Source organism: Gobius niger, assembly GCF_951799975.1.
Source record: "Gobius niger genome assembly, chromosome: 11".
Classification (NCBI taxonomy): domain Eukaryota; kingdom Metazoa; phylum Chordata; class Actinopteri; order Gobiiformes; family Gobiidae; genus Gobius; species Gobius niger.
This window is the reverse complement of record NC_136862.1, coordinates 23246006-23272830: the sequence shown is the minus strand read 5'-3', so window position 1 is coordinate 23272830 and position 26825 is coordinate 23246006. Positions and strand designations below refer to the sequence as shown.

At 40.8% G+C, this 26825-nt stretch overlaps 1 protein-coding gene across 1 annotated transcript in view; it reads right to left on the bottom strand.

Moving 5' to 3' along the window:
- Window positions 1-1035: 1035 nt before the first annotated feature.
- Window positions 1036-26825, bottom strand: part of nsg2 (neuronal vesicle trafficking associated 2) — a 66744-nt gene continuing 40954 nt past the window's right edge. Inside the window, exons 4-5 of the mRNA XM_079566006.1 lie at window positions 7157-7267; window positions 1036-2559 (exon numbers count right to left, since the gene is read on the bottom strand). Of these exons, the coding sequence (XP_079422132.1) occupies window positions 2359-2559; window positions 7157-7267 (312 nt within the window). The 3' untranslated portion in view covers window positions 1036-2358. The remainder of the gene's footprint in view (window positions 2560-7156; window positions 7268-26825) is intronic.

Below are 26825 nucleotides of genomic sequence, written 5' to 3'. Positions count from 1 at the left end.
CCCCCCAACATGCAGCGTGCGGCCAATTTAGCAGCGTTTCAGACGCTCCTCAGTGCAATGACACCAGCGGAGAAGCAGCGACTTTCTGATGCTTCACAAAGGCTGCGTGTTGTGTTTTAAGAGGACGTGGTGGAGTTTTCTTCCGCTAAAACAGAGTTTCCCACTTTCCTCTGGTCTGCACCTGTGCCTTTCTCTCACACTGCTCTGAGATGACCATTTAACTCCGCCCCTTTCCCTTGAGTCTCTATGGAGACGGTTGTCAATCACAGCAGAGGCACGAATACAATGAAACTAAAACACTTTTGAAAACTTCATGGTTTACTTTGGAGAGCAGACAAGGAATATCTAAACAGAAATAACATTTTTTAAATAAAGCGATATGTTATGTTAATGTTGTTATGAAATATTAATGAGCAGGACTCTGAGCAGTTTTCTTCATATGAAAGATTAGGAGACTTTTTAAAGTCTATTTCAAATAAATCGATTAAAATCCTACTCGTCCAAACTAAGTAAAAAAAATTGAGATTTTATTTTTTGGCCCTATCGCCCAGCCCTACTACGTAGCTTCTTCTGACCCTAGTCTGTATCACCAAACCAACCAATTACCCAACGTACTTGCTACACACTGTCCCTGTTATATAAAAGCATACCGTACCATAAGAGTTTCCACTTTCAAAAGTACTTCCAGTAAAAACAATATATTGAGAAATTTTAAAGGTTAATGTTTTGTTTTTTTCCTTAAGAAAGTACAATTTCCCTAAAATTGTGACCGTGAGTCAACCATGCTAATTCCTTCAAGTAGCAACCATCACATTTTCATATTTCATGATTTATATGCAAATTATTGTAGAGACAGCCTTTTTTTCCTTCCCCCCAGCAGCTTGTAGAGTCTGTCCCTCTGTCCCTCTGAGTGAACGTGAGCGCTGTGAACATCTGAATAATCTGCATAAAAGTCTGTCCCTGTCACTCACTTTGCTGCTGGAGGCATTTTCGCTAAAGACGGCTCTAGTTCAATCAGACAGAGAGACGCAGCGGCACGGAGCACAACTGTTTTATTCTCAAGTCAAACTGAGAAAATAAAGGGGCACACTGATAATACATCGGGCTATCGCTACATATCAACGAACAACGTCACGATATCTGATCAAAGCTGACAACAAACAAGAGAAACCAGGCGGGGACAGTACTGGACTAAAGTCTACAGCAGATAGTGTCTATGACAGAGGTTTAGGGCCACGGCTTTTGTATGAACACTCATCTAAACTTTTAATTAAAATATTGTCTCCCATGGATCTTGATATGTACCAAAAGAGCCCCTATATTCCTTCAGACTATTGACAGATGACTTAAATATTATAACAGATGTTTCCAGTTCATTGTGTGGCCCTAAAACTCGGTCAAATCTTACAAACTGAACATAAAAAAAGCTGAAAAAGAGTTTGTCAAACAGTCATATGTACGTCTCTTTCCCACGGCGTGTTAATCTGCTTTCACTGTACACATCATTGAGCTACAAAACTGCTAAAAGCTATAAGTGCATGTACTCACGTCGATAAGGGGGAAAGGAAGAAACCACTACGAAGCATACGCACAGGAAACGATCTTTTTGAGCTATGTACAGCGCGGGTCACCGGGGGATTTCTGCTTTCAAATGCACAGCGACACTGACATGAGCTAGCTGGAAAAGCCAGCTCAGTTTAGAAATCCTCAGACAATGAGAAGACCAAAATAATCATAATATATGTATATTCACAAACTGTATCCAAGCATCTTCATGTGAAATTGTACAAACGTTTGGCTGATATCAACATACAAAACATCCATATTAAACAGTAAAAATAAATACATCATGGCAGTCAATAAATAAAATAAATAAGGTTGTTATGACCAGTGAGTTATATCCAACACTATTGCAATCCCAAGTATAGATGCACGTCAGGAAATCAGAATATTGTGAGAAAATTCAAATCTATTTAGCAAATTTGATAAAAAAGTGAAACGCATGCTTCATATTAATTCAATGCAAATATTTCAAGCATTGTTTAACCGCACTACATCTATTATCCAACAATCTAGTCCGATGAGATCGCGCTTTTGTCTATCATTTTACTGCATGTATTGAATCAAAATGTGAAATGCCTTTAACTTTGTAATAAAATACTAAAATAAATTCACTTTTACACAATTCATCTGTTTATTGACGGCGCACTCGTTCATGATTACTGAAAAACTAGTCAGATGTTAATGGCTGCATGCACGTCCCGCCCTAACTCCTCTGTAGCTACTGTGTCCATGTGTTTCTGTCCTAAACCTAACTGTGTCTAGATGTGTGTTAGCATTGTTAGCGCTCGAGCTAACTCAGTGGCCCTCTCCGCTGGGGGGCTTGGGCTCGTGATTGCCGCCCGCTGCTCTCCCGAGCGGCAGCCAGGGGGAGACGGAGTGCGAGGTGGTCTGCTTGGCCATGCTGTAGTGGCTGATCACCGTGTAGAAGCGGCCCCTGGAGTTGGCGTCCTGGGCGGCGTAGTAGGCCTCGAGGGACGCTGGGATACACCGCTTGTGCTGAGGATGAGAGCGAGAGACAGGTAAGATTTTAGCAGCAGTGCTTAGGCTACATTTGCTTTACCCCGGGGAGGCTAATATTTGAGTAAAGTACAACGACTCTCGTTTGATGTAGCACACCCGCTTCACTTTCCCCTGTGTACAAATACGACATTCAAGGTAATAACAATAATGCTTACACCTGGACAGGAATGAGCAAATGAGCTCTTGAGAAGGAGACCAATAGTGTTCAGGAATGTGATGTCATGTCGCTAAGCATCATGGGATTAGCAGCAATTATAAACTAATGGAGATATTTAAAGTTAAAATAGTTAATAGTAAGTTAGATGTATTTACCAGCAGTAACTCAGCAGCTAACGGAGTTGTTCCACGGCTTTTTTCTCCACTTTTTATAATGTTAGTAGCTAATGTTAGTCTATGGAAATGTATGCTAACAGCTTCAAACATGGCACAAAAGTTGGTGATGCACCGATCCGATACTGGTATCGGATATCGGGGCCGACACTGGAAAAAATACAATATTGGGTATCGGCTGCAAATATCCGATACTGAACCGAACAGTTTTGTCTCTCAATGCCTTAAAAACACAACTTTTACCACTTAAATCTAAGTGAATATGGGCATCCTGTAGGTCATTGTAAAGCTAAGAACCTGGAGAATTCAAACGCTTCGTTAGTTTTAACTGCTAATGTATTTTTGATCGTGGCGCAAACATTTCTGGTTAGCAATAGCATGCTAAAGCTCGCGGGAGCATCATAATGCTAATGAAAACTAATCAAGGCTGAGTCAGAAACTATGATAGAAATACCTAAAGTAGCCTAACAAAATAAAATAACCACTGCTGAAGCCTAGTGTTGGTATTTTAGTTTATATTTGTAATGATCAGATCACTTCATGTGAGCCAGTCATATACCCAAGGATATTGAGTGTAGAAAAGTCATCCATGTTAAGTGTTTATCAACAGGTATAATCGGTAATTGATCTGTAACATGACAATAGAATATGACTTTATTGATCTTACAATGGACATGAGTTAATCAAATTTTTCACTCAGAGAAAAACACTTTTTATCGGTAAATATCGGATATCAGCAGATACTCTAGCCCCAGCATTGGTAGCAAATAAGCTGGATCGGTGCATCTCTAACAAAAATCACATCTCCAGTAAAAGGATGGCGTGACAAAACTCAATTTCAAAGAGCCTTTTTGTTTGTCTTTCCATCTTTCCCAAGCTATGTCCTTTTACATACCGCAAGCTTTAATCTTTGCCTGTAAGTGTAAGCGCTCTGCTGCTAAGAGGCTGCGTAAAGTGTTTAAATTGCACTTTCCTCACTTGATATCTGCCTACCACAGACCTGCGCACAAACTGCTGACGAATTATCAACAGCGTAGCTTTGACAGAAACAGCATCTTGTGAAGGTCAGCGGGAGCCTGAACCTTCCAACTGTTTATATGTTGTTTTATCAGAGCTATAGGCACCTCTGCAGCTTAGCGCCGCTTAGAGAGGAAACCTGGAGGACAAATCAATATTTTTTCATTGCTCTCTTTGCAGAAGGGGGGACTCCGCTGCCGTATCGCTGCTGGATGGTTGGGATTAGAGCACTGAGAAGGTGCATGGCCTTGAAAAGTGCTTTTTTGCCTTTGCCGATGTGGTTGAATATGTGTTCTCACCTCTACACCGCTAATGATAGCCTTAAAGACAGCACTCGAGCCCAAGCAGAGGAAGGAGGCCTCAGAAAGTACAGAGAAAATATATTCCACCTGAAAAGACTAGAGACAGGCAGGACAAGGTGACCCCAGGGGTAAGTGCTGTTGAGCTTGAAACGCAAAAAGCCCAGTAATTTAACTTGTAAAGTGGGGAACCGAGGTTACCTTGAATGAAAAGGTGTGAGCTTCTCATTACCTCTAAGACACCTCTAAGACACTAAAACACTGTTGTAAAAGTGATTAGAATTGCAAAACAGGAGGCACTACCAAGCACCACTATTAGCCCCTGAGCTTAACACCTTACCACTTTTATTGTCCAAAAAACATGTCCTCAATAAACCTATGTGTACAAAACACTTCCTAAAGTTCCTATATCGTGCAAAATAAACTGTAAGCTTTTTATGATGTCCTGCATGGGGTGGTCTTTTGTTTCATTCGTTTCTGTGAGCCATATTCAGTCCGTCTCGCAAACTTAAAACGCCAGGCAACACTGCGGTGTACGGCTGCAGTGTGCACAATGTTATTCATAATGTAAGACCTTTAAGTGCTCACAGGAAGGACGTGTGTAGTAAAAGTCAATAAAAGATGAGAATATTTCCTATCATTACACAATATGCATGTAATTAAACTGCCACTATTACCTACAATTAACTGATCTACCTGGTTGAATAAAATCAATAAACATAAAGCCAGTATGTGAACATCCTATATTGCCAGACTACTTCAGAGATAATTGATACAGTCTTTGAGATAATTTCACCTCCAGCAAATGCTACAATTATAGATTGAATGTTATGCGCTGAAAAACGTAAAACCGCTAATCCTATTGATTAATGTTTGCCTGTCAAATTTCGCCTAAAGTTACAAAAGTAAAAGTGGGGCAGGTGGTGTGTGTTTTGGTTTCCCATAGGAAAGGCTGTCTCTGTATTTAGACGGCAGAGAGAGAGAGAGAGAGAGAGTCAGCTCTGGGAGAAGCTGAAGGGCGCGCTGCTCAAGGGCACGGTGGCAGGTTTATTGTTCGCCATTATACGCGAATGACAAGCGGATGGGAACGTGTTTTATGGAAGGGCCGCACGAGTCTCATTCCACCCTAGTTACAGCAAAGGAGGCAACGTGGGATCTGGCTTATGATTAATGACAACTCCTTCTTTAAACTTCTTCTCAACTTATCAAAGGATGCTTTTGCTCAGATGTTGCCACCGCGAGATATAAAATCAAACCATTTAACTTTATTTGAAGAGCACTTTACTACAGCCAAAGGGCTTTATATCAAGGAACACAAGAAGAACATAAAATGAAGGAGAGTCGCGGGATGCTCAGGCAGGTATGTGTCCATTGAGGGCTTTAAAACAAACTTCCAAACAAAAATCACTGTGGAAATAAACGGACCAGGAGCCAATGGAGAGGTGTTGGATGATGTGATTGTATTTGGAGGAAAATATAAAATAAGGAACCAAGAGGACCAGACAGGGAGATAGTACCTTCAGCTGCTATTTTAACATAATATGTAATCTGATGCATGTTTGTCTTGGCTTCATGTTCATGTTTTGTTATATATTGCTTTTTATTATTTATAACTACTTTCAATATTATTGTGGTTCTTGTATTGTAGAGCACATTGAGTCCCTGTGATGTGCCTTGTCTGAAATATTAGTAAATGACGGCCATCCCAAAAAACAAATCACAAACAACAATCAAACTGACCATCAAACTAGGAGTGTGACAATATATCGATTTTCTGACATATCACAATATTTTGCGGAACGATATATCGATACTTTTTATTCCGATACTTTTTATCCCGATATCGATTCTTTTGAGGACATCGTGCATATTAATGAGTGACATCGTGCATATTAATGAGGCAGCAGTGCTTCACAGTGTTCAGTCAATAGAGGCCAATAATGATTAAGAATTCAGTCAGAACAGTAGGGGGCAGCACCACAATGTTAAGCCCTTGGACCAAACACAAATACTTTGCTTTTGATGATAGTTTTTAAACTATAAATAAGATGGGAGTGATTTATTCCTTTTGAAGTAGGTCTGCGGTTTCTTGTTTATTTAAATGTAAATGAACGAATGCCACAGAATGACAGATCAATTACTATTTTCAGTCAGGAATAATTTTTGTCACTTATTGACTTAAGAAAAAGGGTCACAAAGCACATGGAAACAAACGTAAATGATGAATAATATGTAGTATGTTAACCTGATGCATCGGAGATTATTGTTGTGCAATATATCGATTATTGAAGTATCGATGTATCGGTGTATCGCACCAAATCCAGCGGTTCCCACCCATAGAGGCAACTGTTTAAAAAACACTGCGCTCGACCAACTGAATTTTATTCATTGAAGCGTGCTTTACCCATCTAGTAATGGAAACATGCCGTATGAGAGAGAGGCCGTATTTTGCAACCTTGATGTACACACTGCTAGAGGCGCTTGCAAACTTTCATTTGATCTAGAAGCAAAACAAGGTACATTTCTGTAAAAGAGAGCTGTGACACATCAAAATGATTTTCCAAGACCCAAGAAACACTAGTCTATTAAATAACTGCGATGGCCTGTTTCCAGTACAAGCAGAGGGGCGTCAAGGATCAGAGGTTGAGAACCACTTTTCTACTTCATAGGCAGCTACATTACCTGAGCTGTTTCAACGCGTGATAAATTATGGAATTGCAACGTGCCCTTTTACCACCAGTTGCTATTAAAAAAATGTACACACTGCACTTCTAACCATGCACTGTTAAATGCATGACCAATAGCTTTGACACTTTGTTATCGCAGCCGCACTCCCCTTTATTGACGCGCTATTACATTTCAAAGAGTGTATGTTTTTGTCCATAAATCACACTAAGGAGGCAGCGCTTTTGACAAGAGTGCCGTACCTTGTATATGAATCCATCTGGGCAGGCGTGGTCGTAGGTGAAGGCTTTATAAACCACCAGGAAAACGATGCAGGCGAGGAAGGCCAGGGCAAGGATGATCAGTATGGTAACCTGCGAGGGACAAACTTCGGTCAGTGTCACAGCGATAAAGACATACAGAGAGATGGATGAGGAGTCAGTCGGTGTCAAACCTCACTTCAGGACTAGATTTTCATCGGTCATAGAATTATCCGAATCAAAATCCACACTCTCTCCAGTAAACCTGATCATGTCTGCGTTTGATTCTTATGGAGAGTTCGCCGTGTTTTGTTGAAATAAATAAATGAAAGAGTGCGTGTTGGATAATTACAAACAACAGGAAACTTTACTCAGGATGTAAATACAATATAATAATATAATAATTCAAAGCTAACATTCAAATTGCACTACCATCTGAAACACACTTCGCTCGGCTTGATGTTTATTTAAATGTTATTTTTTTAAATCATATTTTAGCTCTAATTTATGTTCAAATGTGGACAGGAAGTGCAAAACAGTTTTCTGGCTTTCATTTGTTGTTAATTCACAAGAATATTAAAGTGATGGTCAGTAAGTTTAAATGTTTTATAAATTGAATACATTGCTTATAATTGAGGGTCAGGATCTGAAATGCGTAAGTAAGAAATAATAATATCTTTTTCTAAAGTCCCTCTGATTTCAGCAAATAATTACAATCCCCGGGCCATCACTTTGACCAATGAGACGAGCTTTCCTGTGAACCGGCCTGTCCGGTCCAGTCAGGAGGAAAGGGGAGGGAGCTTGATCGCTTACTTTTGAAAGCTTGTTCTCGCTCTCCTCATGTTGCAAACTAGGAGTGGCTAATCAGGAGGGGAGGAACTTGATTGTTTCAAAGTTCCCTCTCACTCTCTCCTGACTTTGCAATCCTACAGACCATCACTTTAAGATAAAGTCGCTGATTTTGATTTGTCTATGGAGCTTTGTGCAGTATAGAGCTCCACAGCCCCACCCGGTCACGTGTCGGGGTCCGACTCAAAAAATCCCATGTATTTTTAGCACTGACTTTTTCAAAAAAAGTCAATTATTAAGAGTTTAATGGCGCGATGCCGGCTAATCAGCTATGTGCTAACGACCAACACTTGCACGGGTATTTTACAAGAAAGAAACAAACAATACTTGAAAACACGACAAAATTTTGCAGTTTATAAAGGTGTAGACAAATCTTCAATTTGACCTTGTATGCTTCATGTCCATGAGTTAGCACATAGCTGATTAGCCAGCGCCGCGATGTTAAACTCTTAAAGGGGGGGTATTATGCAAAATCGACTTTTTCAAGCTTTACATCATGTTATTAAGTCACTCCCTCATTAAAAACATGTCTGAAGTGTTGCCATGGCACATTCACGTATTTTTGACTAATCTGTAAAAACTCTGATGGCAGCCATTTTAGGGATAGAGTCCTACTAGGAACGCCCCCACCTCCTGGAGACGCCTCCGAGCTTTCGTCACCAGCCGAGTAACCAATCACTGCTCCTCAGCAGAACCCCCTCCCCACTGATGCCACAGACAGCGTGTGGAGGGGGGGTGTCGGAAAGGGTCAGAGGTTCTTAAAGAGACAGAAGCCTATTTCAAGACATTCACTACAGCCATTTTGAAAGAGCAATTTTATACAAGGCAGTTATTCTAATTTACTGCATTTACAGACCAACAGAAGGTTTGGTCATCATTGCAGTGTGATATAGACTGGTGCTATGTGATTGAAAAAAGCATAATACCCCCTCTTTAATGATTAACTTTTTCGAAAAGTCAATGCTAATAATACATGGGATTTTTATGTGGGACCCCGACACATGACCGGGAGTGGGTGGGACTGTTGAGCTCTATGGATCCAGAAATTGCTTTGTTATTATGTGATGTCACACTTAACAAAAGTGCACAGTGAACCCATGTTTTTGAGTCTAGAAGATCCAGCTGCTTATTATTTGTAAAACTCCCTGGATGCATTCCAGTTTGTGAAGGTAATGTAATCCATTTTTACCTCAGTAAATTAGTGTTTATTCTCACAGCACTGTATTTTAAAACATGCAATTAGAACAAAATGTCTGACTAGAATTGCATTGACTCTACGCTATAGTTTGAGAAACGACAAATTCACACATCACACACATTTGTCTCCCTGACAGCAGCCCGTATTGATCCACCACCAGCCAAACGAATCAATTAGTCCTTCATTTGCTACAATATTTCCTCCTGTTTACTTCATGTATCTCACCTTGGCTACAAACAAATTGAATCATTTTCCTTCATGAATCACACTTTGAAACATTCCCCGCAGCACAGAGGTCATGAAGCATTGCAGATCAAGCCACGCGTCGCAAACAAAAACATTATTCAGATTTGAAACCGAACTCGGCGTTGCAATTTTCTCAGCGTTGTTGTTCACGGACAGGCCGAGTCCACTGCTCTGTGAATAACGCTTAATATAAATAATCTTGAAATGATGGGAGATAGCGCAGTGGTTTCTCGGTCAAACGCGGCCGTTTGTGTGTATGTTTGACAGATTCATTTTCCAGCCGTAATTTGTCACAAGTTGATTACCATATAAAAGGATTTGTTTCCGTCTACTTTTCACTCATGGCCTGATTGGGTTTCATCAAGGGAAAAAAAAGCCTTTAATTAGAATTATGCAAATGAAGTGCGAAGGACAGCGTCGCACAAAATGGTACTGTCTGTCACAAGCCGCGCTATACGATTGTGGGATTCAGCAGTTCTTGTTTTAAAGGAAAGCAGCAAAGATAAGAGACAACAACATTATCTTTTAGGAAGTAAGCAGGCTTTTTATTTTGTTATTGAATTCAAAATGCTTTTATAAGTTCTATAAATAAAAACCCATTAGAGCTAAAGTTTTTTTTTTTGCAGGTGAGGCCTCTTTATCTTAAAGGCACTATACCTGACTTTTCTAGCATTTCTGTGAAGAATTTGGATGCTACAAACATATTAGGAAAAATAGGAAATTTAAATAAAAAATTCATTTCATTTCATTTTTTTTTCATTTTTTTTATTTATTTCATTCAAAAGTTATGTTATGCAATCACAATTAAACCGCCAAGCCAACACAGTATGAATGAAACGGAACAGAGGAGAAGAACAAGTCTTATAATATCTGCCCCTTTTGTTACTTCACACTTTATACTTCACACTGTTGTCCTTTGGAAGATGGTATGTATCTATGTCTACATACATATATTTACAGTCTTATGTATACATATATATATATATATTTACAGTATTAACAGATGTTTTTGTATTCTATATTCAGTTTTTTCAATATATAAAATACAGAACCTTCGTATTCTTGAATGTTTACAAATGGTCAAAAAGAAACAAACCGTTGTATTCATGTTTGTTCAAATCAAATATCCCACATTATTCATGTCCAAATACTTCATACTTTTTTAACATTGTAGCTTTTATGTGTATTTTAAACTCCAGGAGAGTTTCTGACTTTTTCAAAATAAATCTAGAAGTTCTAAATGTATTTTGTAAAATTGGCACTGTCAACATCACTGGCATTAAAGGCTTGTAGTTTCAACACTAATTTAAGTAGAAGTGAGGAATTGTGGAGGTTTTGCAGAAGCTTCATTTGCATCTGTACACGAGTTGAGTAGTAGCAATATAAGATATAAGGCTGCAGGATATATGAGAAAAAACAGTGAAATTCCATATTTATTTTTGCGGTAATGATGAGGGTTTTGGGTTTGGGCAGTTATAGGATGTGTACCTCTCAATCAGTTAGACGACCTCAGTGATTTCACGATATATTGTGGCTTCTTTCAATGTGGATATTACAAAATCAATAATAACTACCATGGTAAAAGAATGAATTTGTTTTCTCCTCTGCATATCCTCACCTTTTTACTTGTAGTAGTGACTTGCTCATCAAGGGATCTATCGGCACCGCTTAATGTTTGGATCAATTACTGCAGATCATTGGTATCCATCATGTTTATGGGAGTGGACAGGGACACGCCGCTAAGTGTCTGTTTTACACGGGGGACGGGACTTCAAGCATTAGCTGCTGTTGACACTGTTGGCACTAAATTCGACTTTTTCTCCTCTTCACAAAGCGGTGGGCATTAAAAGAAACCGCTGTTTTGGGAATCGACAGTCAGCGAGCGACTGATTAAGAGGCGTTTGACTGGTTTCTCAATGGCAAAACATGAAACGACGTATTATATAGAGAGGATTACTCTGCACATCACGGCCTGAAAAGGAACGGCTTTGACTCTGCGCTTTAAAGATTGGTGGAAGAAAAAAAAATCAGGAAAAAAAAGCAATATGACAGTATGTTTCAGCAAAGAGATGATATACCAAACAAAGCAGCAGAAGTTCGCACTCAGATTTAGGTCATTGCATTCAAGAACATGACGTGGATTAGTCGGATTAACTGTGCCATAGAGTTAACAGCAAATGAGATTATATCTAGTTTTAATAGATATACATCTGCCTCTGCGTGTGGAGCATTGCTGCTTTCTTCCACTTTCATTTCGATGAAACTCAACACTAACATGACGGAAACAAAAGTGACTGGAGTAGAGGTGTTGGTGTAACCGCCGTGTGCTGCCTGTAAAGTTACTTTCCCAAGGACACGCCAACTGCAAAAAATGTGAGTCGAGGTGTAGATGGAACAGACAGCCACTCCGAATCAAGATGAAATATCGAGGTCCTGCATGCTAATTGTTGCCCGATACTAAAATGTAATGTATTGAATTGAAGGCAGCGTCTGCAGTTGCCCCATTCCCCTTGGCCTTTCTGAACCAGCAATTTCTTGAAAAATCCTTGTTGATGCTGGTGCGGCCGTGCACCGTAGAAATCCATTAAAAATCTATCTCGACCTTTCTCCATTATTCATAATCTGCAGTAAACCCACTGAGGTTGCCTGGATAACACACACCACCCTGCATATATACATGACGCACTTTTCTACTGCAATATTTCCACCTGATAGGATTATATTGTGATTATGGTTTGATAAATACTGCATCGAGACCTAAGGGGGTTGTCTCGGACTGCGCTGGGGGATATTGTAATATGGAAGAGCACGGTGATCTTTTTAAAGGTTAATGCCAGAGTTTGACATCTCCAAACATGGCAGCTCTTCTTCCAACGCTGCATCTGTGGTCAATACTCTGTGTATGGGGCAAGTGCACTCATATCTGCCGATGCTTCCTCCGACTCCCCATGAGGCTTCTGCACAGTGAGCCTCCAAAAACTATAGATAGAAGATACAGAACTATATGGCTTTACAAAGTATCAGAAGAACCTGTTCTTTTCCAACTGGCCGTTTTACATTCATGGGGAAGACAACAACTGAGCAAAATTTTTGGATGTTATTTTTAGATACCACTGAATGTCTCGCAGTTTCCATTTGGGAGGAGGTCCTTTTTGACCATGACTGTAAAATAAAGCTGTGCCACCGGGTAATAAAAAAAGAAAGCACTCTCCGGGACAATAGAACTATTTTAACAGCACTTAGGCAATCATCATTTCCCCGCTGTCTTTAAAATAATGTCCTGCGCCACGTTGTCCAGAGGGATACGCGCGATTATGCAAATTCATTTACTTCACAGGGCGTTCCAACTGCCGGGACGGGCCGCTTCGAATGGAATTCAGTTGGAGCAGAAGAAGAAGAAAAGATATTCACAACTAGGGCCGAACCATATTGAAGCAACCTGTGATACGGCTGTGAACGATAACGATATTATTTTAGTAATGTCCTTATATTTAAAGAGGGGGTATTATGCTTTTTTCAATCACATAGCACCAGTCTATAGCACACTACAATGATGACCAAACCTTCTGTTGGTCTGGAAATTCAGTAAATTAGAATAACTGCCTTGTATAAAATTGTTCTCTCAAAATGGCTGTAGTGAATGTCTTGAAATAGGCCTCTGTCTCTTTAAGAACCTCTGACCCTTTCCGACACGCCCCCTCCACATGCTGTCTGTGGCATCAGTGGGGAGGGGGTTCTGCTGAGGAGCAGTGATTGGTTACTCGGCTGGTGACGAAAGCTCGGAGGCGTCTCCAGGAGGTGGGGGCGTTCCTAGTAGGACTCTATCCCTAAAATGGCTGCCATCAGAGTTTTTACAGATTACTCCAAAATACGTGAATGTGCCAAGGCAACACTTCAGGCATGTTTTTAATGAGGGAATGACATAATGACATGATATAAAGCTTGAAAAAGTCGATTTTTGCATAATACACCCCTTTAAAGAGTTTAGTGGTGCTAGGCTAGTGCTAGGCTAGCACATGTCTATGGTAACTAGTAGCCTGCATTAAAAACCTCTTCAAAATCATGGGGTCGTCCTCCAAACGTTGCTATATCTGTTTTGTAGAAAGCTCCTTTGTGAATTCCACGTGGAGTAATGGCGGTCGCAGGTAAACAAACTACTGTCGATCCGGTAACCTAGCAGATCACTCCGCCGCTGTGTAGCTTACAACCAGGAAGCTGATGCTGCTCAAATATAAGTACTTTTAAATGCAAAATGGTTATATTTCAAAAATGATTCAGTCAACACAGACATTCATATGGGTAGTCTAGCGTTATAAGTGATTGGCCTCAGGTTCATTGTGCCTCGGTCAGACTGTTTTTAATGCAGGCTTCTAGTTAGTATAGACATGCGCTAGCCTAGCACTAGCCTAGCACTAGCCTAGCACCTCTAAACTCTTTTATAAGGACTCAATTATATGGGCTGCATGAATAATAATGAAAAAAAAAAATCTCCAGAAATCAATAGCACTGGGTATGATAACTAGGAAAGGAGGCCCTATGTCAAAAATCCTGAAATATCCCTTTAACCAAGCACATTTTCTTCATTACCCAAATCTAAAAGCCTCTTGACCTGAGAGTTTACAGCCTATAGGCCAGTGTAACGCCTCATTTGAAAGATAAGGCCTCGGCTCCTTCCTCGTTTTTGTTGTCACATGTTCGCCATTTTCGTCACGTTTTCAAAAAGCTACGAAAAAGGACAAAAACGCAACAAAAACGACTTAAAATTGACAACAAAAAGGAACAAGGAAGAATAGGTGAGTTTTGTCGGCCATAGCTTTCAAATGATCCGTTACATTGGTCTATAATAGGCTCTAAACTCAGGTGAAGAAGCTTTTAGATTTGGGTAATGAAGAAAATGTGCTGGGTTAAAGGGATATTTCAGGATTTTTGACGGTTACAGTGGGGGTTTAGGGGTTAACTAAAACTGAACTGAGTTTGTGATAAATGTGTCTATCTCAGGCAGCCCTATTCACAACCTTCCTGGTCCAACAAACTAGAATCCCCACATTATTTTTGAAACCTTTTCTTCAGAAACCAATCGAAGTAAAGTTTGCATATAAATATATATATGCAATAATGACAGAAGCCTGCTGGTGTTTATTATGAAGAGGATTTCCTGTGGCCGTACCCAGTGCAAACCGAATACTTATTGACCAATGCAGTTGTGTTCGAGCAGATAACCGTCTTTAACTCCGAAGATGAAGTGGATATGGCCATCTTGACATTGAGGGTGATGAATCTTTGCAATATCAACTTCCACATGACGTCACACGCCGTTTACTCGGTTGCACCTGTTTCGCACCTCCCTGTGTCAGAGCATGAGCTAACACACAACTCTCGAAGAAGAAGAGGGAGATGAGAAATGGCTGTGATAAAGCAGATAACAAAGTGACAGAGCCATGAGAAACAAAGCGGAGATGACACAGACAATAAAGGCTGAGCCGCGGGTCACGCCTCCAGACAGCGGCGCGGCAAACAGGCTGGGGAGGGACGCTTGCGCGGTCTGGTAACGCATCCATCACTACCACGGCAAATGGACGGGCAAACAGACATTTTTCATCCAATACGCCACCTCATCTGACGCCTATAGAAGCAAAGCGCCACGTGAAATGCATCTGGATTTGATTCACTGGGGGGAGAACATCTGGGTCGTTTGCGAAAATGTATAATATCATTGGTTTTGGAAAGTAGGTTGTTTTCTTTTTGGGTTCTCCTTTAAGTGCTCCATTTTGCGCTGCCAGACCACATCCATTTAAAAGTTAGCCCCGCATTAATAAACTGGGCTCACATTAAAAACAGTGAGAGGCCGTGAGCGTTCGAGTTCCTCTGGGCTCAGGCTGATTAATGAACCTAATGAACCAACAGGAGCCCGCACTCCACACTTTCCCACTCCTGTACCGGAGTCAGGCCAACACATTATTATGAAGCCATTGTGTGTACCCAAGGACGCTGTAAAAATACCTGAAGAGAAATGTGTTACGTTTGCAGTCACGTTGTGCAAGGACTGTAACCATTTCAAAGGAGCCAGATCATGCAAAATCAACTTCTTTTTTTTAGCTTTAACCATGTCATTCTCTTCCTTATGTTGGACACACATGTCGGAAAAGCCTGGTGGAACTTTGGGATTTTGGTTATGAACAAACAAGGAGCTGCTACAGGTGCTACAAGGGGGAGCGGGGGGAGCTGAGAGCAACAACTCAGGGCTAATAGAAGAAATTAGCAAAGTTCTTCACAGTCATGATATAAAAGCTGATATTTTCACCAAACAATCTAGCGCGCACCATCACCACACAGAAAGGTGAATGTTTTATAGCAATTAATTCCCACTACTGGCTTTCAAGGGTACGATTCCACTCCAGACCTGTTTGAATTCCTGACCTGACCAGTTTCTCACTCATTAATGTCTTTTCTTTACTTGGATATTATTTCAAATTTTAAAACTTTATCGATGCTGCATTATAATATGATTGCCAGTCATTCCTCTGTTGTGCAGTTAGTGGTTTATTCTGCTATAGAGCCGCACAGTCCTCTAACTAACACACTTTGAATATGGCTGATTTATGTCCCCAAAAGGTACATTATGCTGTCGTATTTTCAGATGTAAAGTTTAATTATTTTTCCGCAAGCAATGACTTGATGGTTATTGGTTTATATAGACCAGGGGTCCCCAACTGGCGGACCTTGATCCAGGTCCGGACCTCCAGAGGCTTTAGTCCGGACCCTAAAGCCTTTTCATCCTCTCAATATACCTAATATCAAAGGCTGAATAAACAATTATCTGAACAATTGTAGTAACATTTAAATAAGATAAAATGTAATGGCAAAATTATTGATTCATTAATCAGTTCTGCTATGTAATTAGGCCACGAAAGTAAAGTTTGCAAACCTCGAGCTGATTTAGTTGGGGACCCATGACTATTGACAGAGTTACTTACGTTACATACGAGTTCGAAATTGTACGTCAAGCTCCTTTTCTGCGCCATGTAGAGAAAAGCACCTATGTGTAGTTTTAGCAAGTGAAATGCACTCAGGCACATTTCTCTTGAACCATCCATCTGGGCACGCACCACAGAAAGCATGAAAACTCTCTTTTGATAATTCCATTCATTGTTCAAACTATTCCTTTGGTTTATGTCTATAACAAAGCTTCAAGTGCTCAAACTCCCTGCACTTCGTAAGAGCACTAAACCAGTTTCTAAAGTAGATCTGTCCGCATGTGGCCAAAGCACAGAGCCAGGGCATTTCAGGAGAGCGCACTCTATCGATTTTCTTCAGGGAGCTGTTTTTGCTGAAGTGGCAGCTGATAATCTTATGTTTTTTTCCTCAAAGCGTTTTACCTTTTTGTAGTGAGACCAACAAAGAAATGCCTGAGCAGGTTCAGATTGGACAAAGAGATGTCAAGGAGATGAGTGTGGACTGGGATTTAGCCTCCGGAGAACTGTGGGTGAACAGTAGCCCCCACAAAAAACAAGATTCATACAATGAAACAAACTTGCTTGCTTGAAAATATAGATGACGTTATAATCCAATGTTAAGCCAATCTCATCCTAGTGCTTAAATTCTTCAAATTACCATTTCATTGTGGTTGAAAAGTTATAAACAAGGAAAAAAGAGATTGGAAACACAAGTCATATTGCAAACATTACATTGTGATCAACTCAATTCATGTGTTTTGTCATCACGAGCATTTTAAACACCATCCCAACCTTTTCAGAAACGGACTACAAGAGAAACCACTGACTTCCCTCCTCGACAGCCTACATCCGTAACAAGAGGCGCTTTCCCGCTGAGCTTTGCTGGAGGGTTCGTCCGAGGTCAACAAAGAGCATTGTTAAATCCGAACAAGAAACAATAAACGCAGCGTGAGGGAGCGGGGTCCCCACAAGATGGCCGCCCACACGCTGTTAGTGTGTGCTTAGGAAAGGGAAGAAGGATAAAGAGGCCAGACGGTGAAATAAGCAACTGAGATGGAGGGCAAAAGTGCATGGCTGTACATATATTTTAGTGATAAGAGTCAAGCAGAGGTTATGCTTTGAAAGAGCAAGCTCTACAAGTCAGAATTGTTCCAGTATTTGTTCCGGACACGGGAGAACTGTAGATAGTCGCTCTTGTTTCCTGCTATCAAGAACTATGCAAATAACTGCACACACATCCCCTTCTTAACCAATCCTTCTGCATCTGCTTTCATGACCTTTTCTCAACTCCCTCACCCCTCCCCTCCCCAAGAAAAAATCCAACACATGACCTCGTATACTGTATATTTCCCATGTCTTGATGTTTTTGTGTGCTTTTCCTTAACTTTAATCTGATTTTTGCATATCTTCTTGTGTAAGGCGCATTGAGTTGCCTTGTGTGTGAAATGCGCGGTATAAATAAAATTGCCTTGCCTTGCCTATCAGCATGGTATCAATTGTAGGTCATTTTTAGCCTCAGCCACAGGGGAAACCTGTCAGGAGTGAGGGGTGACTAGATCTTTGCACCAAAGTTCATGATAAATGGTAAATGGTCTCAACTTATATAGCGCTTTTCCACCTACATTAGGCCCTCAAAGCGCTTTACAGCAAGGATCCACTCACCCATTCATACTCTCATACACCAGTGTACGCAGACACTGGGGGCAATGTGGGTGAAGTGTCTTGCCCAAGGACACAACGACAGTGTGCACTTTCAGGAGGTGGGATAAGGGACTCAGCAGCAGAGATATCCAAACCAGACTGGGAAAACAAATTACAACAAAGATTCAAGATCACACACTCAAAAGTCTCCTTGAAGCTGTGAAGAAAGATCATTGTATAATGATTTTTTGCAACGCGTGTTTAAATGCCGATTAAGCCAGTAGTTCCAGGGTCATCAGACCATATTTCTCCAACACAGCACTGTACGAGCAAAGAGTGCAGTTCTTGTATTTCGTTACCTGGGAAATGATTTAACTATAAAGAATGAGCTTTCTCCCACCTCACTGCTGAGACAGTATGATTTATGCTAATTATGTTAATGCTTTCCAATTAAGACACATCCCTATGGAGACCAGACTTCAAAGGTGTTTCTCTGATGTTCAATGAATTTGAGAATTTAGTGCTCAGGGATTATAGACTATAAATCAAATAGCAGGTGGGTTTTCACAAATGAAATTAGTAAGAATGGTTTAAGGTTGCTAATAAACAAAAGCCCCAAACTTCCAAGTATGAAAGTTAGCTCTGAAATATGATGCCAACAAAACATCAACAATCTACTTGACCTCTACCCTCATGAATATGCTAAACACTGCAAAAACGAGCGCTAAAATGCGGTTAAGGCTAACACTAATTACATGCGAGTCTGCAGTCTCGCGGGGGGAGCTGAACATCTGGATTAAAATCAGTTAATCGTCCGGTCCGCAGCTGGATGAAGACAGGAGCAGAGATGACAGTGTTAGCCTCCTCTCTAAGCAGTTGTTTACATCGGGACGTGCTTCATTAGGCTAATGTGCACCCGCGCTCACAGCCTCACGGGAGTTTGGGGATGCTCAGGAAATGTTCACTGGTGATGCAGTGAGAGAGATTAGGTAAAGTGGATTAGTGTTGAATGAAATAAATATGTTTATGCAGCGAAGCGTGTTGGTTATTATTTGAGGTTAAGATTTGGCAAAGCAAAGTCTAGCATAAATTAGCAAGCAATTAAACAAACCTAAAGATTTATGGTAAAAGCCTGTTGTATGGAACAAGCTGTCAAGCTAAAGAAACTATTGGCAGGGTGCGCCATAATATTGCAATCTCAATAATATCCATATTGCATGAAGCCACAATACATCACAAAGTCAATGAGATCTGATGGATACAGCCTAGAACAACAACACAAGGTCATTTAAAGCAAAACTAAGTAACTCATGCCCCTAGAGGCCATAAGCGCCACTGCAGGTGTCGTAGCTAGTTGTGTTTTTTTTACTCATTAATTGTCCGTGAGACAGAAAATACAAAGGTAGAGAGGGATATTATACATCCAATTACACAATGGAGATCATTTTTTTCACTCTAACTTGGCTGTAAATAATGTTTAAATGGCGCTAGCCCGCAGTTAGCTTTGCCCGTTAGCCTGTTAGCTTCTTCTTTGTGATTCCATTAGTGTGTATTGGTGACTCCGATGCGGAGGTAGTGAAGTTGCAATTGTGGTTTTCTGGCCAGAGACACCAGGGGGATATGAAAGACCCTATCATCTTATCAACACTTGTATTACCCCCAGAGGGACTAGGGAACAGATTTATAAAGGTAAACAAGTTACTAAGTAATGCTTTAAAATGTGCAAAAATTGCTTTTCCTAATTTACTTCCATTTTAGCCTTGTTTTTGTTCCAATTTAGCTTTCACACAATTTGATGAAAAGACAAACTTTTGGGTTGAAAAGATATTGTTATTGCTATTCAAGACTGTACTAGAAAGAGCAGTTCCTCATATTGTGCAGCTCTGGTTCATTCATGCAATTGAATTCACCTTTAAGATTGTATCATACATTTTTGTTTGTGAGCCTCGTGAGCTAAGTCACGACTACTTTGAATCTGCCGTCACACCAAGATGACTCAATGTACAAAAATACAGAACAACCCGACCCGACAATACATTTGAAACTATTGCAAATGGCAGACGCAAGACGCCTTTTGACAGATTACCCAGTTTGGAGAATAGTCAAACCTTGCTCTCTTTGTTTGGGCCTGTCATACTTTCCACTTACTTTTGGAGATCCCTATAACAAGCCCTATATTAAAAACATATTGAATCGGGGCTGACAGCGGCACTGAGCTCTCGCAATGAAGACTCCGTGATCAGATCTTTTTGGAGGAGAGATAGATGAGAGATAAAATCCACTCCGACACACGGGGGGATTTAGGTCTGAGAGTTACTGCAGGGGGGAGATTTTTGGAGAGAACCAGACTAGGCCGAGAGGAATGTGGATTTGTTTGACACAAGACAAGCTGAAAGAAAAAGCGGAGGAAAAGGAGCTGTCATATCATCATCAGGCGCAACATCAACTTTTAAGATTTACTGTCAATGTAGAAAGGAGAGAAGCGGAGTCGATACAAGCACTCACGGTAAAGATGTGGAGTAATTATGTTAGAGTGAGCGGTCTAGATTTGTAGGACATACATTTAAATCAGAATATGAAAACATAATCTTAATAGGCCGACATTATCTGAGCCGTTAAACATCCAGACAGGTTCCATGTTTTCAAATCTCGGCTAATGTAGCATAATCAAAAGCACAGATGCATTTTATCATCTGCAAAAGGTTTTGCTGCTTCAGAGCTGTCGCCAATTTGATTAGTGGTCGGTCCAGGATACTGCAGCTGCAAATCCCCTTGGGCTTAGAAAGGATAGAGCACTGCGTAAAAACAAACTGCTTCTGTTTGTGGCCATTATTATCTACTTTAACCTTATGGTCCTTTCCTCTCTTTGAAATCCTTGTTGTGTGCCTGCCCGAGGCCTATACGGCCAATAACACGCAAACAAACAGAGGAGTTTTTTCTGGTGTCATGCGCCAGTGTGCACAGACCATGGGAATCAATAGGTACCATTTTGGATCGAAACTGCGGCATGTATGTTTTTGACATGGTGGGGACAATGTTATAACATGCACGGTTACAAGCTCAAATAAGTGATTTTCATATAAGCAGGGGTTGGTTATTCTCTCAGACACCTCCGTCACCCTAGTTCTTTCTCTGTTGATGTTACTCCTTTGCAGCAGTGGTTAAGTAACCAATAATTTCAATAATGTAACACACTGTGGGCCAGATAATTCCATCTGGCGCAAGGAGATCGCAACTCAAAACACAACGTCGGACACACGCTATCTTGCATGTGCCTATAAAGTCTGCTTGAATGTAATAAAATAAATTCACTCCAAATGGCTGAATTTCCAGATGCTTAAATTGAAATAGGCTAATACACGTTGAAAGCACAGGCTCAGGGCCTGATTGTATCATCGATTATGATTTATTCGTTTGCAACAGTAGGAGGAATTCTCTTTTCACAAGTCAAGGCGCAGCCCGCCTGCCTCACGGAGAAGTACAAGCGCTGCTTTCCCTGGGGTTGTGTCCCTGGTACAGCGCTCATTGGTCTAACGCCAATAACAACATAAGGACAGTTTAATATAAACGGACACGCAAATGTCGGATTGTAGGAACGCATGGGCTTACTTTGGTACAGTAGATCAGCGCACATATATCTAACACGAAAACAGCTACTTAACAGTTTTCTATAAATAAACGCCACACGCCTTCAAGTGCCACAACACCACACCTAATCTGTGTTTTAAGATAACATGTTCCAGGGAGCTCACATGTGTGCCAGATGTTGTCAGATCGCATGATTCCACTTTGGCAAAGTCCTGAAGAAAAGTCCTATTTCCCACGTGTTTCCTGGTTCACCTGTAGTTCTGATCGTATCCAAAACTGTGTGTCCAGTGGCACCAGAGACAGCATTGGCCTGGTCGCTAAACCGCCACACATTGGACAGTGCTCCACAACGGGTCAAACATGTGCACAATGCCATATCTGTTAGGGAAATACTAAAGGAGTCCGGAGGAGATGTGGATGGAGAGACGGGACACAGTCTGGATGTCTTACATGGAAGAAGTTTATTACCGTATTACAGGCCTGGAGACATTTGAACAGTCAACACAGTGTTCAGAGCATTGATCATTCAGAGTCTGGGGATACTTCCACATGAAGAGAGCTATATAGCCTCGGTTACACGTAGGCACTAACAGTCTACCTCTCGGACAATGTGCCACGTTGACTAGGCCACAAGTCGTGTAGAAGGTCGGCGCCTGAATGTTCCCCTTTCGACAGTACAATATGATAAGATAAGGAATGTGCTATGGCTGAATTAACTCTATAATTCTCCATCAATATCTACAAACTTATGAAGACTCAACAATGTGACAAACTTCATACATGACAGTACGACGTAAACAAAGCGACTAGTGACAAAAAAGTTTAGCAAAAGAAGGCGTGTGTGGCTTGTTAGTGGAAAACTGCTGGTGGGGTGTGCGTCCTGATCTGCTTGTGCCGAAGTAGGTGCCCGTCTGCGCTCATTGTGCCAGGACTGGTTCTGCAAAGTGCGCCCCTATAAAGCACATAAAGTTGCGCCATCGTCTGCGTTTGGAAACACAAGATCGGGCCCTGAATCTGGTACAAGTATTAACCTGTCTAGCAGATTATTCCTAGATGTATATCGGAAATCCCACATTGGCCATAATAAGAAAACTTAAAACACATACATACATTTTCTCAAACTATGATTCATTCAAGCCATCACCAAAGCATTGTTGACTTATGGGATCTTCCAGTCACAATCTCTTTCCTACTGCTCCCATGTCGCCAGAGAGACAGCAACAACAAGGACAAAAAAAAAAAGTCATGTTTTATAGTTGAACAGATTTATGTTGGATAGACTTTAAGTTACTGCTCAATTCTGATGTAGGAGTTTGGAGATGTGTTGATGTTGCAAAATACGCTTCAGCAGTAAATACTCTCTTTGAGCCGCTTCAACCCTTAAACTTTAATCAACAGTACTAGCGCAGTACAAGCGAAAAAGTCCTTGCTTAACATATTTTTAAGCATGGATGAAAAAAACAAACACATTTATAAAACATGCAAAAGAGCAAACTTCACACTAGTATTACGCAAAGCATCAAAGGATTTACAAGTCTTAGCATGAGGTAATTCTGAGATGATTTTTAATGAAGAGATGGCCCCGTTTTTTTGAAGAATATTTGGATGTACGAAAAAGTTGGATCAGCACAATCTCCTAATTACTTTGGCTTTGGGCTGTGGCCTAATTCTTTTGCCAAATGGCCCTGAATTGTGGCACAGTGAATGTAGACAAAATGCTGCAGGAATGAACAAAAATGGACGGAGATAAATTCATAGTGTGCAAGGACGTTCGGGACATTACGCCTGTAACAACACGAGCAAGAGCATGAGATAATTTTAGAACAACTCACTAACAGCACACGTTTTTGCACGTACTTTCGACATCATTGCCATCTTTGCGATTTGCCAATTGCAATCATTAAAACGGGAATTTGTGTAACACCAGCCCAGTTATCCTGGAGTTGATCAGAGCCCGACACCCATCTGATTCATATGACTGCATTCGCCAGTGAGTCTAACAGAGCGGGGCGATGTGGGCCACTTCCTGCTGGCCATTGATCAAGCTCTAAATCCCTCCTGGTTTTTTGGAAGCGTCGAGTTATTAAGCCCAAAGATGAAGCTTGGATACGGCAGCCAGCCAGCGTCCTTGTATAAAACCTAGACAGTGGTCAGTCTGGGAACAAGATTACAAAATAGACCTTAAATTGGATTCCCTCTCCGCATTGACCTTAGACATAAAACAGAATGTGCCCATACAATTTGATTGGAGTGTCCCCGGCCCGCTGAATGAATTATGCATAATGTATTCACAACAGCTGATGCAGACAGGGATGGAGGTCCTTCGAGATGCCGCCCGCTGCATCGCGAACAAGAAGGAGAGAACGTCCAGCCTTCCATTTAGAAAACTTAGAGAGGCTTTGAGATGGGAAATGACTGAGTACACAAAAGATAAAAGTTAAACAAAAAAAGTATGAGAGTGTGAAAACTAAGCAAGGATAATCAAAACTAGCTACCCAATGCACAAGACGATTCCAGAGTGGTCTAGTTCAAAATAAATCCTCTTGATGCAAAATTGGGACCACAGCCACGTAAATTGAACAGTTCAAAACATTGTTATCCTCTCTTTCAAATGGTCGAAAGTCCTTAAAGGAACAGGCCACCGTTGTTACACGCTGAGATATGTTCTTACTTAGCTTAGATGAGTTGATGCGTAGCTGTCTGGTCTTTACGCGTGCGCTCAGTCACGTAAACAGAGCACAGATGGCGTTAGCATCTCCTCTATTAAAGGGGAAACAAAAAGCTTAGAAAATCGACAGTTTTGTGTAGCTATACTTGGATTGTGTACAGGCTCATGTAACCATATTAAAATAGGGAAAACGTGGAAGAGCTCGGTCTAACTTCAGCTCCGTTTGGATCCATAGATGAGAAGAGGAGAGGCTATATGTTAACGCACTGAGCGCATGCGTGAAGACCAGACAGCTACGCATCAACTTGTCTAAGCTAAGGTAAGAACATGTCTCAGTGTAAAAACGGTGGCCTATTCCTTTACAGTTAACAGGAAAAGCTGCAACTGAAACCAAATGAATTGAGAAATCAAAAATGTACGATTAAATAAATGCACATATAATCAATCAGTATGTGTTTTTTACAGGTTGTGCAGATGATGAGAGGATGAGAAAGTCTAATTTCTATATGTTAAAAATGGCAATATAACAGTACTACAAGTAATGTTAGTTTCTTTTAGTCGGTATCTTAAAAGGATTGAAGCACTAATGTGGATCCACATCTAACTCAAAGGAAACACAATGTGGCTGATTTGTCAGCATCCCGTTAACTAAAATGGCAGCTTCGATTCAGTTTTTGTCTATGACAGGTGAGGCCGTTCTATACAAGAATAAGAAATTAGATTCTAAAATAGCAGTTGTTGCATGAAGCATCATAGTTATAATGTCTGCACTTTGAATCAATTATAGTCAACAGTCTTTCTACTCTTTCATGATCCCAGACATTTTACCTGACGAACAGGACATGACAAGACCCCTGTATCAGAGACAAATGACTGGTCCCCAAGGCCCGTGCGGAGCAGGGGGCTGTTCATGGTTCAACAGAGCGAGACGAGACTGTCCAGCTTTTGATTTAACTGACACTGTTTTATTCTCTGAAACTGTTTGTGTTTCAGATGAGAGTGGCGAGGCGCACTGGCAATCAAAACTTAGTCAAAGCACTATCACCAGGGGCAAAATTCAAATTCACCCCTAAACTTTTCTGCGTGATAATCAAAACTGAATCAGTCTTTTAATCATTTTCAGACCAAATGTAAACTATATTTGTGTCTCAGGGACAAAACCAACAAATAAATGTCCAATAAGCAAATAATAGGTGTTCAGGCTGTTCAGGCAAACATTAGAACGCATTAATTTGACATATGTGCTTCCGAGCAAAATCCAGAGGTCCCATGGGCACTTCACTGCCATCGCTCCTGACAGATTGCCCCAAGGATGCACCGGACAAATTTCCCCTTGAGGACAACATAATAACTTATTTCTCAACAATGCCATCAAGTTTGAAATGTCCTTGATGTGTGCCACTTCACCGCAGCTGAATAGACACTAAACATAATGCTTTCAAGAGAGAGCAGCCAAATCGTCTTCAGCCAAACAACGCAATTAGCTGCCTCTGAGTATTTCCCTGGAGTTTTCCTTGTTTTTTCCCCCCTTTCTTTACACTTCCCAAGTGACAGTCTGTACCGTGAACTTTGACTCCAGTCTGAACCGTTACAAGTAGCTGCCAAAACCCATGCATCAACATCTGGCTTCGTTCTTTTATCACCGTCCCGCGCTCCACAAACAGCCTAATACGAGAGTGTGAAAATGAGCCAAGAGCCCAGTGGCAGCTCTGTTTGCGTTCGGAGGCTTGTAAAACGCAGCTGGTTTGATGAAAATGTGAGCTCCAGCAAATGAAGGAGGGTTGGGAGACAACAGGGAGACGGGGCTGAAGGACAGAGTAAAAAACAAGGCAAAGTCAGACTGAACAGTGGTCAACTGTGAGGCCAATGAAGAAACATGAAACAAGTCTACGTACGACATCAATTATTCCTGAAATACTGGATGTTAGTATGAATATACTCATTTGCATATTAGTATTTTATACCCATCAGTGTCTTGGTGGAGCTTTGCATTTCAGTTGTATAGTGCAAATTAATGAACACCTTTGAAACTGAAGCTGATGTAGCAATAGGTTATAATGCTATATCTTAAATAAAATCATAATATATAGTAGACACAGCTCTATGAAGCACATTGATCCAGGTAAGGGCCAGCTTATTTTTAAGCTCTGTCCACAGAATGTATTTGCTAACTTCCTATCTAGTTTCAAAACTTGGCCAGTGGGATGAATAAAGTTGTTTTGATTGATTGATTTTGATTGACTACTTCCTGTCCACATTTGTACATAAATCAAAAATAAAACAATTTATCAAAGATGGAAGAATAATTAAATAAACATCAAGCCGACTGTGTTTTGAATAGCAGTTCAGATGGTGGTATGTTACCATTTGTTAGCGTTAATGTTAGCCTTTAGCTTCAGTGCTAAAACTCTTACAGTTCTAAACACAGAAGTCTCCTCCAGTGAAGTATTTACATCCAGAGTAAAGTTTTTAATTTGTGGTTAGTATTTATCAAACAGCTGCCTGTTTTCTTTCACATACTGTTTAAAA